We start from the raw sequence: 22715 nt of genomic DNA on the forward strand, positions 1-22715 counted from the left end.
GCCAACTTTCTTGCTTCATCTGTGACTTATCCTACCCCGCCACTCCACCAGAATGAACACCCATGGAATTCTCCTCTTGTAGATCAAGCCACGTATGGCTATGGAAGCATTGAAGACGAAGAACCAGGATCAAGGGTCTATCCACTACTGCCAAGTCCAACATATGTGGATGCTGGGATTGAAGATGGTGATACTGAGGATCAATACACAGAAGGACCACATGACCTTGTGGATGACATTGATGAACATGAGCCCATTACGAAATACAGTTCGTGAAGAATGGGACCCAGCAACAATCATGATGTCCAGAAGTAATTATGGTATTTTGTCTTTTGTAATCATGTAAAATATGGTGTGACATAAAGTAAGTTTGTCCTTTTATAAAAAGGAATGATGTGAGATAAAGTTGTCATAATGTAACCAGAGATAAGATTCCTTCTTATCTCTTAGTAGTCTCTTAGTAGTGCAGTCCACGTGTCTGTATTTAAATAGCTTGCTTAAAGTTGTTTGTCCTGTTGTAATGATGGATAAGATTCTTTCTTATCCTCCACTACCCAAGAGCCTCTATATATAGAGTGCTCTCCCATTGTAAAAATCAGAACTTAATCTAGGGGTGCATCTAGACGTACTTCTGAAAGAACATACCAAGAGACCAATACCTCCTGTCATCTCTATCCCGATTTCCCACTAAACTCATCTCAATTGGGGATTCAAGGGACCTTATGACAAGAGCGTCATGGATGCCGATATGTTCTTTCTTTCCAATACTGGAACTTCTCATGGATCGGATCAGTTTCATTTCTGATAGGCAGGATCCTCAAGATCGAGGCAAGCCTAGAGCATACGTGAAACTAGTAAGCAAAGATAAGCATATTGGAGACTCAAGATTTCAGAGAGAGAGAGATTTAGAGAGTATTCATGGTGAATATCTTACAATGGTTATATTGAAAGATTAAGTTCTGATTTTTACAATGGGAGAGCACTCTATATATAGAGGCTCTTGGGTAGTGGAGGATAAGAAAGAATCTTATCCATCATTACAACAGGACAAACAACTTTAAGCAAGCTATTTAAATACAGACACGTGGACTGCACTACTAAGAGACTACTAAGAGATAAGAAGGAATCTTATCTCTGGTTACATTATGACAACTTTATCTCACATCATTCCTTTTTATAAAAGGACAAACTTACTTTATGTCACACCATATTTTACATGATTACAAAAGACAAAATACCATAATTACTTCTGGACATCATGATTGTTGCTGGGTCCCATTCTTCACGAACTGTATTTCGTAATGGGCTCATGTTCATCAATGTCATCCACAAGGTCATGTGGTCCTTCTGTGTATTGATCCTCAGTATCACCATCTTCAATCCCAGCATCCACATATGTTGGACTTGGCAGTAGTGGATAGACCCTTGATCCTGGTTCTTCGTCTTCAATGCTTCCATAGCCATACGTGGCTTGATCTACAAGAGGAGAATTCCATGGGTGTTCATTCTGGTGGGGTGGCGGGGTAGGATAAGTCACAGATGAAGCAAGAAAGTTGGCTTGGAACTCGCTTAATTCTTCTTGTATAGTCCTGGAAGAGGAGGCTTCCTCTTCTGATGAGAGTGAGAGTCCTTCAATGGATCCTGTGAGTACATCAACATTAGGATTGTTGTGGAAGGTGAGATGTTTGGCCAGATTGTTGAGACAGTGTTTCTCATCTGTTGGCCATATCTTTGAATAACCAACAATGTTGAAGTTATTTCTGGTGTAAAGGATCTCATTACGATAAGCAAATAACCTTCTTAAGACAAAGGCATAATAAAACCTGTGTCTCAGCTTATCAGGGAGGTTCCAAACGTCATGGTCTGTTAGTGCACTGAAAAGTTTTCCTCTCCAAAAAGGAATTGGTGCAAACATCTTGAGAAGTTTCTCAAGATTTGTTCCTGAGAAGCTTTTGTCACAGAGGAACCTGTACATAGCAATTCCAGGAACTATGATGGCGCAATCATACTGAACAGTGAGCGCCCACATGAACCACAGCATTTCTTCAGGAATTTCACCTTTGATAATGGGTATGATATGATAAGGTGTTTTTGGGTGAGAATGTTGAGGTTTTGCTGTGATTTGGGTAACAAGGAGGAGCCTGTGTAACCAGTAAAACAGGCATTCTTCAGCTAGGGTCTTGACCTCAGCGGCAGTCCTAGGTCGAAGGGAAAAAGGAAACGGTCCAGGTTCCCTTCTATAGAACTTGTGGTCTTGAGGGCAGTCTGGAAGAGGGAAGGTTGGTGGTGAAGCTCTGTTCATGGCTAAGATGTGAAGAACTTTGGGTGGAAGTTCTTTGGTTGGTCTGGAAAGGTAGTCAGCTATGGTGTTGTGGTTTCCCTTGATGTGTTTTACTGTGAATTTATAGCGTGAAAACCAATCTTTCCATCTTAGAAGTTGTGAGTTTGGTAGTATCTTCCCTTTGGTTTCCAGCATGGACGGAAAAGATGTATTGTCCATTTCCACAATGAAGTGATATGCACTCAAGTGAAAGCTGAACTTCTCGATTCCTCTTTTGACTGCAAGAATCTCCTTGTATGTAGCATGGTAGTGTTTCTCTGACTCCTTGAACTGTCCGCTAGCATGCGCACAGTAGTGTCTTGTTCCATCAATCTCTTCAAGGAGAACAGCTCCCCAGTAGTTATCACTAGCATCAGTTTGCAGGATGCGTTGTCCATTGCTAGGAATCTTTAATGGTGGGGGTTTCTGTGCTACTTCTTTCAGGTACTTGACAGCTGTCGTCTGTTCAGGGCCCCATGGTGGGGGTTGCTTTTTTAGTAGCTTTGACAACTGGCTTGTGTGTCTTGTTACATCCGGAAGAAAGTCACGGATGTAATTGATGATGCCTAAGAACTGTTGGACCTGCTTTGTTGTCAGGTGATTATCAGGGAAATTTAACAGTTCCTTTGAGATGTGCTCTCCAGGCTGGAAGAAACCATTATTGAAAGTCATTCCCAAAAAATCAACTTGGGCCTGACCAATAAGGCTTTTCTTTTGAGATAACATTATTCCATATTTTTCTACAATTTCAGTAAACTGGGTCAGAAGGGCCTGATGAGTTGGGCCGTCTTTTGAGAACAGCAGAATGTCATCTATGTAGATGAGAGCTGAGTGGAGTATGGGCTCAAAAATTCTGATCATAGTCTTTTGGAATAATAATGGGGCTACCTTTAGTCCAAATGGCATGACAGTCCATTGGTACTGAGCATCAGGTATGCAAAAGCCCGTTTTATATCTGTCTTTGGGGTGGATACCCAATTGCCAAAATCCTGCTTTGAGGTCAAACTTACTGAAAAGTTTAGCTTCACTAAGACGAGGAGTTATGGCGTCAATCCTTGGTAGTGGAAATTTATCGTCTTGTAAGAAGAGGTTTAAGGGTTTGTAATCAATCACCAATCTCTTCTTTCCTCTGATCTGTTCAGACCTCTTTTCCACATAGAATGCTTGGCATGCCCAGTTGGAAGTTGTTGGTTCAATTAAACCTTGCTTCAGTAACGAAGCGCATTCTTCTTTTGCTAACTTCAGATCTTCAGGATTCATTCCTGAATGGGTTGCCTTGGTAGGGTTGATGTCTTCATTCTTCTTGAAGGGCAATTGAATGAAGAATTCTTGATTCTTCCATAAAGGAAGAGGGTGATCAAACTTGTCATGACTGTCACAACAAGCTTTTAGTAACCTGTTCTGGATAGCCTCATAGTCTGAAGGAGCCTTGCTAATTTCATAAATGCCTCTGTTTTCGAGAAATGGCAAGAACTTCCTTTTGAATTTCAGACCTTCAGGCCATATTGACATCCCCTTCGTTTGGTAATATGCATCAAAACCAAACAGTACATCTTTCTCAGGGAGGTAGCTTCCCAGAACCTTCAGCCAAATCACCATTTCAGGAAATATTTGTAGCCCAACATTTCCTCTAGAAATATGGTCAATGGTAAATCTTCCTTGGCTGGCTGTTGTGTAGATCTTGTCATGAGGAGCCCAAATCTCATCAGGTAACAGATTGGGCCTGACTACAGTTGCACAAGATCCTGTATCAAGCAGTGCTACGACCTTTTTTGGCACATCATACCTGGACGCCAAAAGTTTGAGTTTAAAGTGGGGTCGTTGGATTCCATCAATTTTCTTGGAACCTAAGCTTCCTAGACATCCTCCTTCTGTCATCCGCTGTTGAGGCGGAGCAGGTGCCATATAGTGAATTGGTCTGTAGTCATCATCAGAAGAACTATCTTCAGGATCATGAAGCATGTACTTCGTGTATTCATCTGCTTCTGACTGTTCTTCAAGGATCGATTCAAGATCTTCATCATCTCGGGTTAAGACAGCATCTTGTAGAGATTGAAGCATCTTGATTTCTCTTTTGCTTGTCTGCTTCTTATTGGGACATTTCTTGGCAAAGTGTCCAATTTGTCCACAAAGAAAGCATTTGTTAGTTCGCTTGTCCTTGAAAGTCTTTTTTCTGAAGAACCGTTTCTTTCCTTTGAACTTTCTTCTTCTTTCAAAATGGCTTTGATCGAAATTTGATCGTCTGGTTCTTCTGTAGTGGTGCTTCTTTTTTGTGTGGCAATCACATGAGTCTTTATCCTTGCATTTGATCTGCAGATAAGACTTGTTACATGCTCCCTTTAGTTTAAGGGAATTCTTGGCTAGCTGTTTGAACAAGTCTTGCTGGTTGCAGAGCTTGTCAAGAGCTGCTAGAGCCAATTGATGGATTTCTCCGAAGGTTATCGTTGGAATATCCTTCTGGTAAATGGCCATTGTTCTTCGTATCTCCGGTAGGAGCTCCTTTGGGAGTGAAGCAAGATATACTTCTTTAAGCGTTGAATTGCTCTGTCCTCCAAGAGGGTAGTATTTGGCCTGCATTCTTTTGAAATGTTTTTCCAGATCTTTCTTATTAAGTGAACAGCATTTCATCTCATAGTATTCTTGGGAATTTCTCTGCTGGATAATCCCAATGTCTCCTAGGAATTCTTTATGCAATCTTCCTAGAAACTGAGCAGCACTTCCACCAGTGAGCTGCATTCGCTCATACTCACTTAGTGTGTTTATCCATTCTCTAAGATTGCCAGTCATCCTGGTGACAAACTCAGAAAGTACTTGCTGGATATCTGCATTAGGGCTGGACATCTTGGTATCAATCCAGGCTCCAAAATCATTCAACCTTTCTCTGTACTTGTGAGGAGGAAGGTTATCGAAAGTGAAATAATGGTTGCCTGCTTTTGTCTGAGTGGACTTAGTCTGTGGAGGAACAACATCATCCTCTTCTTCTACGACTATCCCTTCTCCTTCTTCTTCTGAGGTTGGGTTGGCCTGATCAACCATCGCAATTGCAGAAAGATCTGCAATTTGATCTTCCTCAGATGACTCTTCAACCGAAAAATCTGATGAGTCAGACGTTACTTCTTCAAACGAATCACTCGAAGTGATGTCTGCATTAATCATTCCGATTGTCCTCTTTTCTGGTACCTCTTCTTCTTTTCCTTTGGAAATTGTCTCAGTTTTTTCTCCAGAGATTTCTCCTCTGAGAAATTCTCTTTCTGACCATGGTGGATTATGCATCCTTTTTTGTGAAGGTCCTGTAGGTTGAACCGGGTGTGGCTTAGGCTTTGTGTGGAGTCGTCGGGCAAGATGGTAATGGGTTTTAAAGATGTTGTCATAGTCAGGTTGATTTATGGTTGGCTGCTGTGGAGGAATGTAAGTGGGTGTGTACATGGGATACTGTGGTGGATATAAGGCTAATGGGTCTGTGGCCAAAGCTTGTGGCTTGGGTTGTCTGGCTTGGTCTTGTTCGATTTGTCTGATTTGGGCTTTAATACGGGTGAGCTCTTGGTCTTTCTTTTGGAAATCTGGGCCAAAGTAATGGGTTTGGATGTAGGTCTTTAAGTCTTGGTCAAGTTTTTGGGCTTGTATGGTCAGTCTATTTTTTAGCTCATCAACTTGTGTTTGGACTGAGTACACTTGTGAGGACAGGTTGTCTGTCTTCTCAACGAGTGTTTCCAAAGTGTGATCGATTCTCAGCAGGACTTTGTTTTGGCTAACAGCATTTTCCGTTTGCCAATTCAGGACCTCATCTTGAGGTGAAGTTGACTGGACTCCTTGTGGAGTTACTCCTTTTGGGGCTATGTATGGCCGTCGAGTAATCCTTTGACTGTCAGTGGAAACCTGTAGAGGAGGAAATTCTTGTTCATAAGGCTTGAGAGTTGCTATGCATGGTACAGCAATAGGATCTGAGAATTGGGGCCTAAGGATCTTCTTTTTCTTCTTCCTTAGATAAAACCTTGGTGGTTCCTCAGGTTCATCTGGTGGGTAGAACTTTGGAGGAGCAGTACAGCTTTGCTTCCTGTTCTTCTTGGACTTCTTCTTTTTGTAGTAGTCCTCATCTTCTGATTCTCCCCAAGCATCGCAGTTGCAATCTGAGTCACACATATTGTGATCAACATCCCATATGAAATGGCCATTGACGTGTGAGACATAGACTGGCTTTCCTTCCTCATAGTAGTGAATTGGGGGATCATCTTGATTGCTGGTATGTTGAACAGTGAGAGGAGAGATCATATAGATCCTCCTGGAGGATGACTGCCTAGAAAAGGATGGTCGTCCTTCTGTTCCTGGCCTTTGAAAAACCGTTCTGACTGTTCCGTCAGTCTCTCGCGTGACTACTGGTGGTGATGTTGTTTGGACATCAGGAGTGCTTTGTGGGAAAGCTCTCTCATAGTTAGTAATCCATTCTAGTGGCACTATAGCCGCAAGCTCATCTGGAGGAATCATCCTTGGAATGTTAACTATGGCCGGTCCATGGTTCTTATCTGTGAACATCAAAAGAGCATCATGGGTGGTGTTTGGAAGGTTCAGATCCAAAGCGTGATCTTGGATTCTGTACAACACCTGGTGATGGAGTGTTGCCTGTTCAGCACTGGCGTCTTGTGTAACACCAATCAACTGAATTTGTATCCGGATCCTTTGGGAAAGGGTCGGATCTGTAAGCCTGATGGTGAAATCTGGCGAGATTGTAAGAATCACACTCCCATTAGTGAGAGTGGATACAAGTGCTCCAATAAGCGCATGTTGGTATTCCTTGAAGGTGGTATCTAAAAGTGCAATCTTTACGGTAACAGGTAGTCCTTTTCTGCCATGTAAGGTCAGAATCATCCTTATAGCTCCAAGGTGTAGGTGAGTATATCCTTGTGACAGGTATTCACGAATGAGTTCTTGAGGGATCTCAATCGTAACATACTGTTCTGCAGAGGTGGCTTGAAGGCCACACTGTTGTAAACGGGAAGTTTGAATCACTTCCTTAACAGGAGGTGATGATTGTCTTCTTATGAGGTGGCGAATACTAAACTGCTTTTTTCGGTGGTAGAAAGAATATGGATTTATGAGAGGTTGTTGGGTAGCAGGGATTTTTGAGTCTTCTGGTATATGGGTGATTTCGACAAGGTTTTCTATCTTGTTGGATAGGGTTTTATGGACAGATGGTGGTAAACGATCAAGAGAAAGCTCTGTATTATGAAAGATAGGTTGACTAGATTCAGGGTTTGACATGAATATTTCAAATTCTCTCTTACTCTCCATTATCTCCAATATACCTTCTCTTTGCTTTAGTTCATTAGGCTCTGATACCAAGGGGTGCATCCAGACGTACTTCTGAAAGAACATACCAAGAGACCAATACCTCCTGTCATCTCTATCCCGATTTCCCACTAAACTCATCTCAATTGGGGATTCAAGGGACCTTATGACAAGAGCGTCATGGATGCCGATATGTTCTTTCTTTCCAATACTGGAACTTCTCATGGATCGGATCAGTTTCATTTCTGATAGGCAGGATCCTCAAGATCGAGTCAAGCCTAGAGCATACGTGAAACTAGTAAGCAAAGATAAGCATATTGGAGACTCAAGATTTCAGAGAGAGAGAGATTTAGAGAGTATTCATGGTGAATATCTTACAATGGTTATATTGAAAGATTAAGTTCTGATAGCCAAGGGGTGCATCCAGACGTACTTCTGAAAGAACATACCAAGAGACCAATACCTCCTGTCATCTCTATCCCGATTTCCCACTAAACTCATCTCAATCGGGGATTCAAGGGACCTTACTGGAACTTCTCATGGATCGGATCAGTTTCATTTCTGATAGGCAGGATCCTCAAGATCGAGGCAAGCCTAGAGCATACGTGAAACTAGTAAGCAAAGATAAGCATATTGCAGACTCAAGATTTCAGAGAGAGAGAGATTTAGAGAGTATTCATGGTGAATATCTTACAATGGTTATATTGAAAGATTAAGTTCTGATTTTTACAATGGGAGAGCACTCTATATATAGAGGCTCTTGGGTAGTGGAGGATAAGAAAGAATCTTATCCATCATTACAACAGGACAAACAACTTTAAGCAAGCTATTTAAATACAGACACGTGGACTGCACTACTAAGAGACTACTAAGAGATAAGAAGAAATCTTATCTCTGGTTACATTATGACAACTTTATCTCACATCATTCCTTTTTATAAAAGGACAAACTTACTTTATGTCACACCATATTTTACATGATTACAAAAGACAAAATACCATAATTACTTCTGGACATCATGATTGTTGCTGGGTCCCATTCTTCACGAACTGTATTTCGTAATGGGCTCATGTTCATCAATGTCATCCACAAGGTCATGTGGTCCTTCTGTGTATTGATCCTCAGTATCACCATCTTCAATCCCAGCATCCACATATGTTGGACTTGGCAGTAGTGGATAGACCCTTGATCCTGGTTCTTCGTCTTCAATGCTTCCATAGCCATACGTGGCTTGATCTACAAGAGGAGAATTCCATGGGTGTTCATTCTGGTGGAGTGGCGGGGTAGGATAAGTCACAGATGAAGCAAGAAAGTTGGCTTGGAACTCGCTTAATTCTTCTTGTATAGTCCTGGAAGAGGAGGCTTCCTCTTCTGATGAGAGTGAGAGTCCTTCAATGGATCCTGTGAGTACATCAACATTAGGATTGTTGTGGAAGGTGAGATGTTTGGCCAGATTGTTGAGACAGTGTTTCTCATCTGTTGGCCATATCTTTGAATAACCAACAATGTTGAAGTTATTTCTGGTGTAAAGGATCTCATTACGATAAGCAAATAACCTTCTTAAGACAAAGGCATAATAAAACCTGTGTCTCAGCTTATCAGGGAGGTTCCAAACGTCATGGTCTGTTAGTGCACTGAAAAGTTTTCCTCTCCAAAAAGGAATTGGTGCAAACATCTTGAGAAGTTTCTCAAGATTTGTTCCTGAGAAGCTTTTGTCACAGAGGAACCTATACATAGCAATTCCAGGAACTATGATGGCGCAATCATACTGAACAGTGAGCGCCCACATGAACCACAGCATTTCTTCAGGAATTTCACCTTTGATAATGGGTATGATATGATAAGGTGTTTTTGGGTGAAAATGTTGAGGTTTTGCTGTGATTTGGGTAACAAGGAGGAGCCTGTGTAACCAGTAAAACAGGCATTCTTCAGCTAGGGTCTTGACCTCAGCGGCAGTCCTAGGTCGAAGGGAAAAAGGAAACGGTCCAGGTTCCCTTCTATAGAACTTGTGGTCTTGAGGGCAGTCTGGAAGAGGGAAGGCTGGTGGTGAAGCTCTGTTCATGGCTAAGATGTGAAGAACTTTGGGTGGAAGTTCTTTGATTGGTCTGGAAAGGTAGTCAGCTATGGTGTTGTGGTTTCCCTTGATGTGTTTTACTGTGAATTTATAGCGTGAAAACCAATCTTTCCATCTTAGAAGTTGTGAGTTTGGTAGTATCTTCCCTTTGGTTTCCAGCATGGACGGAAAAGATGTATTGTCCATTTCCACAATGAAGTGATATGCACTCAAGTGAAAGCTGAACTTCTCGATTCCTCTTTTGACTGCAAGAATCTCCTTGTATGTAGCATGGTAGTGTTTCTCTGACTCCTTGAACTGTCCGCTAGCATGCGCACAGTAGTGTCTTGTTCCATCAATCTCTTCAAGGAGAACAGCTCCCCAGTAGTTATCACTAGCATCAGTTTGCAGGATGCGTTGTCCATTGCTAGGAATCTTTAATGGTGGGGGTTTCTGTGCTACTTCTTTCAGGTACTTGACAGCTGTCGTCTGTTCAGGGCCCCATGGTGGGGGTTGCTTTTTTAGTAGCTTTGACAACTGGCTTGTGTGTCTTGTTACATCCGGAAGAAAGTCACGGATGTAATTGATGATGCCTAAGAACTGTTGGACCTGCTTTGTTGTCAGGTGATTATCAGGGAAATTTAACAGTTCCTTTGAGATGTGCTCTCCAGGCTGGAAGAAACCATTATTGAAAGTCATTCCCAAAAAATCAACTTGGGCCTGACCAATAAGGCTTTTCTTTTGAGATAACATTATTCCATATTTTTCTACAATTTCAGTAAAATGGGTCAGAAGGGCCTGATGAGTTGGGCCGTCTTTTGAGAACAGCAGAATGTCATCTATGTAGATGAGAGCTGAGTGGAGTATGGGCTCAAAAATTCTGATCATAGTCTTTTGGAATAATGATGGGGCTACCTTTAGTCCAAATGGCATGACAGTCCATTGGTACTGAGCATCAGGTATGCAAAAGCCCGTTTTATATCTGTCTTTGGGGTGGATACCCAATTGCCAAAATCCTGCTTTGAGGTCAAACTTACTGAAAAGTTTAGCTTCACTAAGACGAGGAGTTATGGCGTCAATCCTTGGTAGTGGAAATTTATCGTCTTGTAAGAAGAGGTTTAAGGGTTTGTAATCAATCACCAATCTCTTCTTTCCTCTGATCTGTTCAGACCTCTTTTCCACATAGAATGCTTGGCATGCCCAGTTGGAAGTTGTTGGTTCAATTAAACCTTGCTTCAGTAACGAAGCGCATTCTTCTTTTGCTAACTTCAGATCTTCAGGATTCATTCCTGAATGGGTTGCCTTGGTAGGGTTGATGTCTTCATTCTTCTTGAAGGGCAATTGAATGAAGAATTCTTGATTCTTCCATAAAGGAAGAGGGTGATCAAACTTGTCATGACTGTCACAACAAGCTTTTAGTAACCTGTTCTGGATAGCCTCATAGTCTGGAGGAGCCTTGCTAATTTCATAAATGCCTCTGTTTTCGAGAAGTGGCAAGAACTTCCTTTTGAATTTCAGACCTTCAGGCCATATTGACATCCCCTTCGTTTGGTAATATGCATCAAAACCAAACAGTACATCTTTCTCAGGGAGGTAGCTTCCCAGAACCTTCAGCCAAATCACCATTTCAGGAAATATTTGTAGCCCAACATTTCCTCTAGAAATATGGTCAATGGTAAATCTTCCTTGGCTGGCTGTTGTGTAGATCTTGTCATGAGGAGCCCAAATCTCATCAGGTAACAGATTGGGCCTGACTACAGTTGCACAAGATCCTGTATCAAGCAGTGCTACGACCTTTTTTGGCACATCATACCTGGACGCCAAAAGTTTGAGTTTAAAGTGGGGTCGTTGGATTCCATCAATTTTCTTGGAACCTAAGCTTCCTAGACATCCTCCAGACTATGAGGCTATCCAGAACAGGTTACTAAAAGCTTGTTGTGACAGTCATGACAAGTTTGATCACCCTCTTCCTTTATGGAAGAATCAAGAATTCTTCGTTGCATATTTTTTTTGTGACAAAGGAAATTTAATGATATCCAAAAAATAAATGGTGGAGAATTCCACCAATATTTAACCACTAATACATGTTTACTTTTATTCTTGCAAAATGCATAAATTTAAGAAGTTGACTATTATCATGCATCTCATCAAGAAGGTTCTGCAAAATCTATTATTTGCACATTGGAAAGCTTTTGTAGCGTTTTTGACTAAAAAAGAAAGTTTGATATTCATATAAATTAAATCATATGAAAGTTGTTTGTTTTATTGACAATAAATCTTTACAAAAATGTAGACTCATAACCTCTTTTAATATTCTTATGAACAATGTTCACACATTATTGACTCGTACTATCACTATTTTTTAAGCGATAACATTCGAAAAAAATATAATTTGTTGTCATTCTAAAAAATAAATTTATCACAGGTTAACTAACATAAAAATATAACAATTAAAAAAATTATTAGAATAAGTATATTTATTTTAACAAATATTTTTTTATTTAATGCTATAAAAAAATATATTGGCCACTTTGAATTGCTACAGGTTAACTTTCATCCACAATAGTAAAATGCCTAAATTAAAATATATTCACCAAACAAAAATCAATAAAACCTTCATCCATACTTTCTCATTTTGGGTATATTTATACATAAAAAGAAATTATACAAAGATAAATAAGAAGAAGAAAAAGAAGAGTTGAAATAATAAGGGTAATAAAAATCACGATTCTTATAATTTTGTCTGGCATCTTTATATAGTAGACCAGACTACTATAATTATCTAACAAAATTAATTTGTATTTATTATATTCAACTTGAATAAGTAAAAAATTATCCTATTATAATTTAGTCCTTCATATGATTTGAATTTAGTTCAATATATATGATTTGATTTGATTTGATTATTAGTTGAAAATATCTCGGTTGTCTATTTTATTTATAGATTTATTATTTTAATGACTAATAAATTAATCAAATTAATTAATTAGTACACACAATAAATTTGGTTTAATAAATTAAAAAATACTAACAGAATATTAAAATAAATAAATTAAAAAATACTATCAAATAAAATTTATATAAATTATAATAAATTATATGATATTTAAATTTCTAATCAAATCAATTAGTTAATATAATTAGTTCATCATAATAACTTATTTAATGAGTTAAAAAAAATAAATTAAAAAATATTTTCAAAAACATACCGTGCCAACTCTATTATTAAATGATAAAAATTTAATTTTTGTATAATAAAAATAGATAGATTCTACTTGAAAAAATTTAATTTTTTAATAATAAAAATAGATAGATTCTACTTGGAACATGTTTCATATATGAGATGAAACTTCGATGGCATTACTAATAACTAAGCAGGCGTGTTAATTTTTTTTTTTATTTCCTCCCATTTCTTCTGTTTCTTTTCTTAATTTTATCATTCTTAAAATAATAAAATAAGCTAAGCTAACAAAAAGAAACCAAACACATCATAAGTTAATAGGGAATACCACATCATAAACTAAGCTAAGCTAAGCTAATTAAAACCCAAACACATCATACCTTTCTATGCTAAGCTAATAGGAAACACCACATAATTAATATAAGGAACTCAATGTATATGTCCAGCTCCATGACCCAATTATCCCAATACAGCACTCATCCACCGTCCTAGGCACTCATCAAGCTCATAAGGCTTTAATATCCCTATTAAGTTTTCCTATGAGTTTATACTTTATAGCTCACAAGTAATTACAATGTAATACTCTTGGCTTGAGTTTTCACGTGATGTATTACAAAATGAATTAATTTTTTTTTACAATAGCTGGTTGATAATGAATTAAACCAAAAAGTTTCTGGTAACTTTAACTCAATGTAGGAGTAATATACATATAATAAGGTCTCTTTATATGATTGTGTGTGATTTAATCATCACCGACCACAAAGTTGACTTTCTAAATTGCATTGCCACAACTTCCTTGTGACAAGATTAATAGATCAATCATATAAAATGCTCTAAATAATTATGACTAGTGATCGTTCATTCAGAATCAGATATATTTTTTTTGAGAAAAAAAAATGTAAAAGGCATATTATTTTTTGGCTATTTTATAAAGAGCATGGATAAATTTATAACCCTGGTTAATATTAATTAGTCATAGGTTTCTGATTATTAAAAACGCATAATTAAATATATACATTTCTCTATAGAGAGATTTTTAATTTTTTCACTTTGCGTATCCTTATAGTTAACATACAAATAAAAAAAGAGCGTGTATCCTTTATAATTTTGTTATATAGTTCGGTTGGCTAAGAATTCATTTTTGGTTTTGTTAAATGACTCATTATTCCATAATTTTGGTTCATGAGGCTTTATGATTATTTTAAAATTTATATAATCTATATTGTGTATATTATATGATTAGAAATAAAAAAACTAAAAAAAATATTTGTGAGTACTTTTTTAAGAATTATTTGTATTTTTTAAATGTTATTTAAATTATTTTTTTATTAATTTAATATTAATAATAATTAATTATAGTAGAAGTACATAAAAAATACACGAGATTAATCATCAAACATTTTTTTCCAATATCACAGGTTGAATGCATAGCTGAAAATTGCAGTATCTTTATTATTGTTGGGAGAAGATATCTTGAAAAAAATTGTAAAAGAAAAGACTACTAAAGCGAAATTTTGAATGACTTTAGTATTATTCATACACGGTCATGAGATACGAGACACGATACGAAACACGCTGACACTTGAATTCAAACACGTGAATTTTGAATGACTACTAACATCATAAAATAATAATTTTGAAAATAGCATTTTTGTAGTTGGTGACGAAACAGGGTGTATATATATATTGCATACCATACTACTAGCCAAGAGTCCGGTATCGTTAAGCACGAAGAAAGAACCATAAGCGGAAATTCCAAACTCCAGCTTCCTTCTTAAAATTACAGTCTCAACTTTCACCTTCTTCACTCCGATTCCCAGGTACGCTCTCAGATCTCATTTTCCTCACTCTAGATCTGATTTCTTTTATCCTCCCTTTATCGATTCCATGTTTTATGCCTTTCTGACGATTCTGTCAATGGAATAATATATTGTTGCGTTTTGTCTATTTCAGGCAGCTTCAAATGGCGGCGGCGCGGCGGCTTCAGCAACAGCGCCTACCTTCACCGTTGGAATCACCCACAGAGGAACCTCCCTCCCTCGATCGAAGCCTCTCGGAGGACTTAGGTTTAACTCGCAGAATCCCCTCAAGAACTTCTGCGGCCTCAAGGCATCATCTTCCGTGACATTGGAGTCCCAATTATCGTTCTCCGGCAAAGAAACCGTTTCCGCCCTCCGAGCATCTTTTGCATCCAAGGCGCAAACGCAAGACAGGACTATCCACTACAATCTTCAGCCTCTGGCATCGTTCAGAGTCGCCGTTCTCGGTGCCGCCGGAGGGATTGGCCAGCCTCTGGCTCTGCTCATCAAGATGTCCCCGCTGGTTTCTGATTTGCACCTTTATGATATTGCCAATGTCAAGGGTGTTGCTGCTGACATCAGCCACTGTAACACGCCTTCGCAGGTCAGGGATTTCACCGGAGCTGCTGAGTTGCCTAATTGTTTGAAAGGGGTTGATGTTGTTGTTATCCCCGCCGGAGTTCCAAGGAAGCCGGGGATGACTCGCGATGACCTTTTCAACATCAATGCCGGCATTGTTAGGGATTTGGTTTCGGCGGTGGCCGATAATTGCCCCAGTGCTTTTATTCACATCATCAGTAATCCGGTGAACTCCACGGTGCCTATTGCGGCCGAGGTTCTGAAGCAGAAGGGTGTGTATGATCCTAAGAAGCTCTTTGGTGTTACTACCTTGGATGTTGTCAGGGCAAACACATTTGTTGCTCAGAGGAAGAACCTGAAGCTGATTGATGTTGATGTCCCTGTTGTTGGGGGCCATGCTGGGATTACCATACTTCCCCTGCTGTCGAAGACAAAGCCCTCCGCGAGTTTCACTGATGAAGAGATTGAAGAGTTAACTGTTAGGATTCAGAATGCAGGAACAGAAGTTGTTGAAGCAAAGGCTGGTGCCGGATCTGCTACTCTGTCTATGGCATATGCGGCTGCTAGATTCGTTGAGTCGTCTCTTCGTGCTCTCGATGGAGATGGGGACGTGTATGAGTGCTCATTTGTACAATCAGACCTGACTGAGCTTCCATTTTTTGCTTCAAGGGTCAAACTCGGCCGGAAAGGAGTTGAGGCTTTGATTCCATCTGATCTCCTAGGGTTGATTGAATATGAACAGAAGGCTTTGGAAGCACTTAAGCCGGAACTTAAGGCCAGCATCGAAAAGGGGATTGCTTTTGCTCAGAAGCAAACGGTTGCTGCTTAAACCTTCAATTTATCAAAACATTTAGTCTCTGTTGTCCCTTAGAATAGAAAATCAAAAGGTTGTTTCTCAAGGTATTATGGGTTTCTTTCTTTGAGCATAAATACTTCTTAGAGAAGTTAGGTTGAGGATTTTATTGTAGGATTATACTGTATTCAGGACTTGGGATGCAAAATTTTCCATTTCCATACTATCAATCCTGCTTACAGTCCTATTGGTAGATAGGGAGTGAGTTTCCATTCCTGTTACTGAATTGTGTTTTAGTTTTTTGTCAGAAATATCAAAATATATCATTGTTATCATGTAAAAGTGGTACACTTGAAGCTTTAATTTTTCATTGTGTTTTTGAATAGCAAGGCTGGGAGACATATTTCAAGAAGTTATGATTACTTTGATCAACTTGAAGGCTAGTGATCAATATTAGGTCAATTAAAATTTTTATAAGGGCTATGCTCAGATATTTCACTTAAAATAGTAAATGTGCAGAAAATCATTTATTGCTGTTACTTTTCTATAATTTAAAAGAAAAATTGTTCGTTGAATATAGCCATTATCATTCACAAAATACAATATTGGAGTTGGCAGATAAGCAGGCCTATAAACATCCTTCTCAGTAATATTGTAATTCTACTAATTAATTTATAATTTTTTATTTTATTTTATTTTATTAGAGAAAGGTTAATTTTTCTTTTTCTTCTACTATTTGCATCTTATAGTTTGCCTTTTATGGTTTTTCATTTTATTTTTGATGATAAACTTTTTATTTCAGCTGTGATATTAAAAAAAAATTATTTAATTAATCTTATGTACTCTTATGTACTCCTACTATAATTAATTAATTATGAATTTATTATAATCAATTTGATAATCGATAAATCAAATTTTAAATTGGTTTAAATTAATATTTTTTATAAAAAATGATTATAATATTTTAAATATAAAAATAATATTAATATAAAATAAAAATTTTATATTAATATTATATATATAAATAGAAGGAAAGGATTATGATTTAGAATTTTTAAAACTAATATTAATATATATAAAATAAGAATATTTTAGTCATTTTTAAATATTTAGCTAAATCAATTTGTATGATTTAATTTTGACAAAATAATACCGTTTAATTAATTATATGTATTAAATTTTAATTATTAAAAAAATAAATTTAGAAAAATTATTTTAAATATCTCATCTGAATGACCTTAATAAATATATAATGAACAACCATTCTCTCAAGCAACTAAAAAAAACAATACAATTTCTCAGCACTGTAAATAATCTAGATGACTCAAACAACAAAACTAAATATCCTAAAAACTCCAACAATAAATTAAAATTAAACGCCTAAAAAGTAGAAACTAATTGTAATTACTACAAATTAAAATTAAACGCCTAAAAACTCATTGTAATTACTACTAATCATACGGATAGATAAGACAATAATACAACAAAAAAAATCAAGCAAAAAGCACGAAAACAAGTAAGATAAGAAAGAGCGGCAAGTTGGTTATGCCGAGGAGAGGAATTGATCTTGCCGCACGAGAATGATGAGAAGGAGAAGGTGCAGATGTAAATGCTGGTGCCGGTGCCGGTGCCGCTGAGTGTGAATATAGTGGCTCTGGCTTTGGATTATGTTCGGCCAAAACCTTGACAATCATTTTCTGTCCTCTGTCACAGTGGCCGCTAACCCCGCTAATGAAGTAGTACACTCCAGGATGCTCAAATTTAAAGACAGTGTCACCATTATTAGAGAAGAACATTGGCTTCGTGGATCTGCAGCTTTCATACTCCTCTTCACTCACCACCAACACCGAATCTTTAGAATACTTGAAACCTGTGTACAAACAATCATATCCCAAAATTAAACTACATAAAATATATGTTAAATAAAAAATACACAATAAAAATAAAATAAATCACATATATATTTATATACAAATACATTAATAGTTAATTTTAGTAGCTGATCTTAATGTACATATAGTATTTTTGTAAATCATAATTAAAAAAAACATATAAGTTATTGGAATAACGAGGATACTTACGAAGAGTGTCATCAACTTTGAATCTGTTTTGGGATGCCCATTGATTATACATTTGATCGTTGTTTCTTGACTTAGGAACAACCCAGCCATTGTGACCCCCAACTTCAAACTCAGTACAATTCACTCTTGACGGCACACACAATATAATAATCAAGGAAACCGAAAATAATAATGAATAACTTCTGAATCGATTGCCCATATTTGCTGATTTTGGATCTCTCTATAGGGAGCTTTAGTGCGTGGTGTGAGTTTTTTAAAAGAAAATTAGTTGTTCAGGTTTGGACTTATAAGAAGAAAGTATAAGCATGTTTGTTAGCGAGGATTTGGGAGAGTAATTAGGAGCACTTCGTTTGAATTTCATTACTTCCTACATTTGCTTAACTGATTTTCAAAAGTCGAGTAAAATTAGCAATACAATTCTCTCAGGTAGCTTTTTCCTTAATTAACAATTATTATTAGGCTTGGTTTGTCGTCAAATATTTTTAAAGTTAATAATAATAATAATAATAATAATAATAATAGTAATAAAAGTACAGATAATAACACAAAATAACTCTAGCTTGATAATTAAAAATATCTTCTTATTAACTATTAGTATTAAGTTCGTATAGAATTTCTCGTCCAAAAAAGCAAGTACATATATAATTTTTAGAGAAGTATAAATAAACTTTTAACGTACGGGGGACTATATATATAATATATATATACAACATCTTCAGCGGTGTTAACATTAACAACTTGTAAAATAGTTTCATCTTCGGGTATCAAGAATAGTGTTTTAACCTAATCATTCAGCTGTTATATACGCAAAATTGTACTTGTTTATACAAAAACACATAAATTATCACTAAAAATCGATGATGACAAAAACAAACATTATTCAAATAGAGAGATTTTTAATTTTTTCAATTTAAAATTCGTATCCTTGCCATTAACATTCAGATAAAAACAACTAGATAGACTAGCGTGTACCCTTTATAATTTTGTTATACGGTTCGGTTGGCCAAAAATTTACTTTTGGTTTTGTCAAATGACTCGTTATTCCATAAGTTTGTTCATTGGACTTCATGATTTTTTTTTTTTTCAAAAATAAATGTTATTTTATTAATATAAAATAAAAGTGTTTTCATAAAAAAATATAAAAGAATTGAATATTTTCATTTATCACTAACTGTAACTAAGATCTTAAAGAAGATTAAAATAAGAGTAAAGAAAATTAGCAGCATCTATCAGGTATGGCTCACGAGTTTACGCACTAAATTGCTGGCTTCTTTCACTATCTCTAGTGTCGGGCTTATTACCTTCTCAAAAACACACAAATTTCTCGCTTTCCAAGTGCTCCAACACAGCGCCGCTATGAGGAGGGTCTTTTGTCTACCGTCTAATTGAGCCGTTGTCCAGGATAAGACTCGTTGCCACCAATTGAAAAATGTCTCTTCTTCTTTCATCCATAGGTCATGGATTATTAAGTTTAGTCTCCATATTATTGAAGATAGGGGGCATTGGAACAAAACATGAGAAATTGATTCAGCCTTCAACATGCATCTTGGACAAGTGGCAGGAGTGGATGCGAACCGGCTGTGGCCTTGTTGCAACACTGGAAGCTTTTCATAAAGACTTTTCCCTAGAAAAATCTTAATTTTATGTGGTAATTTCAACTCCCAAATGCTATTCCAGACTCTATTGTGTATGTTCTGGGGCCTCAATGAAGTAGGAGAATGAAAGAATCCATAAACAATTTTGTATCCTGACCCAACTTCATATATACCAGATTTTGTCCAGCACCAATTAACTTCATCCTCCTCCTCTGTTGGTTTGATTGAAAAACTTTTATTGCATATATCAACTGAAAAAATCGACTCAATCAGATTTCTATTCCAGCTTCTATCAGGATTTAGTAACGCTAACGTAATACACTTGCAGATCTGGCGGGATTGTGAGTACATTTTGAGGGACATTAAAGGGCACTGGTGGTGAGAGTCAGGGGTCATGGAAGATGTGAACATTAGTGCCAGAGCCTATTTTCCATAACAAGCCTTTCTCGATCACCTTGCGCCCTTCAAGAACACTTCTCCAGCCCCACGACGGTACGCTTCCTATCTCTGCATGTAGAAAATCTGTATATCTGAAATATTTAGCTTTGAGCATTCTTGATAGAGTAGAATTAGGGTATTTAATTAGATGCCAACATTGTTTTTCCAATGAAGCCAAATTTTGCGCCCTTAGGTCCTTGATCCCCAGCCCGCCATCTTTCTTCGGTCTCGTCATTGTGTCCCATTTAATCCAAACTATTCTTCGTTTTGCGCCTTTTTGACCCCACCAAAATTGCGAAAGCATGCTATGAATCTCAGTCAACAGCGTGTTCGGGAGCTTGAAACAAGAGAGTGTATAAATAGGAATCGCCTCCCCCACCGCTCTCAATAGCGTGTGCCTACCACCCGATGACAATAGACTTCTTTTCCAACCCATAATCCTCTTCTAAACTTTATCCTTGATAGCTCCAAAGGTTGCTTTCCTTGATTTTTGAACTATAGAGGGCAGTCCTAGGTATTTGTCTTGTGCTCCGATATGTTCAATATTTAGTGTCTGATCAATTGCTAGTCTTGTGTTCTAAGATGTGTTGTGACTGAAAAAGATAGCTAACTTATTCAGATCGACTTTTTGCCTACTGAAACCCTCATAGATCTCTAGCAATTCTAGAATACTTTGGTTTGTATTAGGTGCGCTCTTGCAAAAAAGGATTGAATTATCAGCAAACAAAAGGTGATTAACTGTTTGGCATCTCCGATTAACTTAAACTCCTTGAATTAATCTGTTTTGCTCTGCCTTGTGTAGCAAGAAGGAAAGTCCTTCTGCACAAAAAAGAAAGAGATATGGAGATAGGGGTCACCCTGTCGGATGCTCCTATTTGGCCTAAAATAGCCAAAAGGTTGACCTTCCACAACGACAGAGTAAGAAACAGTCGTTACCAATTCCTTAGTCCAGTTAATCCATTTAGCATCAAAGCCCAGCTTATCCATAATATACCATAAAAAATGCCATTCGACCCTATCATAAGCCTTACTCATGTCTAGTTTAATAGCCATCTCATGCTCTGTCCCACTTCTCTTATTTTTCAAATAGTGCATATATTCGTGAGCAATTAGGATATTATCTGAAATGAGTCTACCTTTGAGAAACGCACTCTAATTTATGTAATATGTATTGTGTATACTATATAATTGAAAATTCACAAAAAAAAACAAAAAAAAAAAGAATATTTGTGAGTATCCTTCTTAAGAGTTATTTATACTTTTTTAAATATATTTCAATTATTTTTTATTAATTTAATATTAATAATAATTAATTATAGTAAAATATATAAAAATACATAAGATTAACTATTAAATAATTTTTTTAATTTTTATTTATTTAAAAATTTTTAAAATAAAAAAATTTATTTTTTTCTTTTCTCAACTTTTACTTTTTTTTTCTCTCTTTTAGTTTATCAAACTACAGTTTAAATAATTTAAAACATGATTTTTTTTCATTAAATCTTATAATATATAGAGCTCAACCATGCAAAAATTTGCACGATTTCCTGCATAAAATTACATTATTGATTGAACGTATCACTAAATGAACATATGTGATCTCTCTCTTAAATTCTGGTAAGCCTGTTTGAATGCCTAGCTGAAAATTATAATATCCTTATTATTGCTATTTTGTGGATGATAAATGTTGAATGATATATTATTATTGCTTCTATAATATGTTGATATAGAGCGAGTTTTTTTTAAGAGAATAAAATCTAATATCTAATATATAATATTATCTAATATGATATAGTTACATTCAATAACATCAAATTAATAGTTTTCCAAATTCGTATCAAAGGAGAGGAAATACAATTATGAAACCCAAAATTCCAAAATATATGGAGGCCTTGTTGAACCTGCACGCAACTCGTATTTGAAAATTTCAAATAGACTTTATTAAATTAATTAAGTTCTCATCACATGCAATATAAGAAATTTCCACGTGTCACGGAGTCAAACGTGTCGGTACACCAAATAGAAGGAAATAGCCGTTGGATAGGATTTCACAGGCAGATGTTGCGCTGTCAACAGTTCAGGTTAGTCAGTCAGATTAATCAACATCAATACTTTTTTTTAAAACGGTTTTAAAGAATAATCCTAACAGTTTAATAACCAGAGATTTGACCGTGAATACCTTATGTGATTTTATTCCCTGTTTGTTTGTCTTACACTATGAAGAGTGTCACCATAATATTTGCACACCACATGTTATTATTTGAAACAATGGTACATCATAGGATAAATATTTTATCTATGCTAAATATATATAAAAAATTAGTTATTAAATTAATTATTTATATAAAATATATATTAAAAATAAATTAAATAATAATATATTTATACATAAAATATAATAACTGATTTAAAAATTAACTAACTTTTAATGTGTATATATATATATATATATATATAATATTTTTGTAGAATTTTTAAAATTTTGAAAACAAGTAAGTACTTTGTCGTACTCAATTAATTATATTTTACTTAGATATTATTTTATTATTATTTTTATTTAAACTTAAAAGTTAATAAAATAGGAAAATAATTT

At 36.4% G+C, this 22715-nt stretch overlaps 2 protein-coding genes across 2 annotated transcripts; one reads left to right on the top strand and one right to left on the bottom strand.

Annotated features, from left to right (window-relative positions):
• The first annotated feature begins 14475 nt into the window (after positions 1-14475).
• On the top strand, positions 14476-16350 carry LOC112718423 (malate dehydrogenase, chloroplastic). Its single transcript, XM_025770185.3, has 2 exons — positions 14476-14657; positions 14791-16350. Exon 2 carries the CDS (start codon positions 15148-15150, stop codon positions 16042-16044), a length of 897 nt encoding a protein of 298 aa, XP_025625970.2. The 5' UTR covers positions 14476-14657; positions 14791-15147; the 3' UTR covers positions 16045-16350.
• Positions 16351-17501: 1151 nt separating this feature from the next.
• LOC112714463 (early nodulin-like protein 6) lies at positions 17502-18288 on the bottom strand. The gene is made up of 2 exons (XM_025766070.3): positions 18090-18288; positions 17502-17878 (listed from the first exon to the last, which is right to left on the bottom strand). Exons 1-2 carry the CDS (start codon positions 18286-18288, stop codon positions 17502-17504), a joined length of 576 nt encoding a protein of 191 aa, XP_025621855.1.
• Between the last annotated feature and the right edge of the window lie 4427 nt (positions 18289-22715).

The sequence above is a fragment of the Arachis hypogaea genome, chromosome 10 (genome assembly GCF_003086295.3).
Source record: "Arachis hypogaea cultivar Tifrunner chromosome 10, arahy.Tifrunner.gnm2.J5K5, whole genome shotgun sequence".
Taxonomy (NCBI): Eukaryota; Viridiplantae; Streptophyta; class Magnoliopsida; order Fabales; family Fabaceae; genus Arachis; species Arachis hypogaea.

Bases quoted from the DNA above. Each gene is read 5' to 3' on its own strand.
- LOC112718423 (XM_025770185.3), top strand. From the start codon at position 15,148: ATGTCCCCGCTGGTTTCTGATTTGCACCTTTATGATATTGCCAATGTC.
- LOC112714463 (XM_025766070.3), bottom strand. From the start codon at position 18,288: ATGGGCAATCGATTCAGAAGTTATTCATTATTATTTTCGGTTTCCTTG. The intron at 17,879-18,089 runs GTAAGTATCCTC...GTTTGTACACAG, and splicing joins CAAAGTTGATGACACTCTTC to GTTTCAAGTATTCTAAAGAT.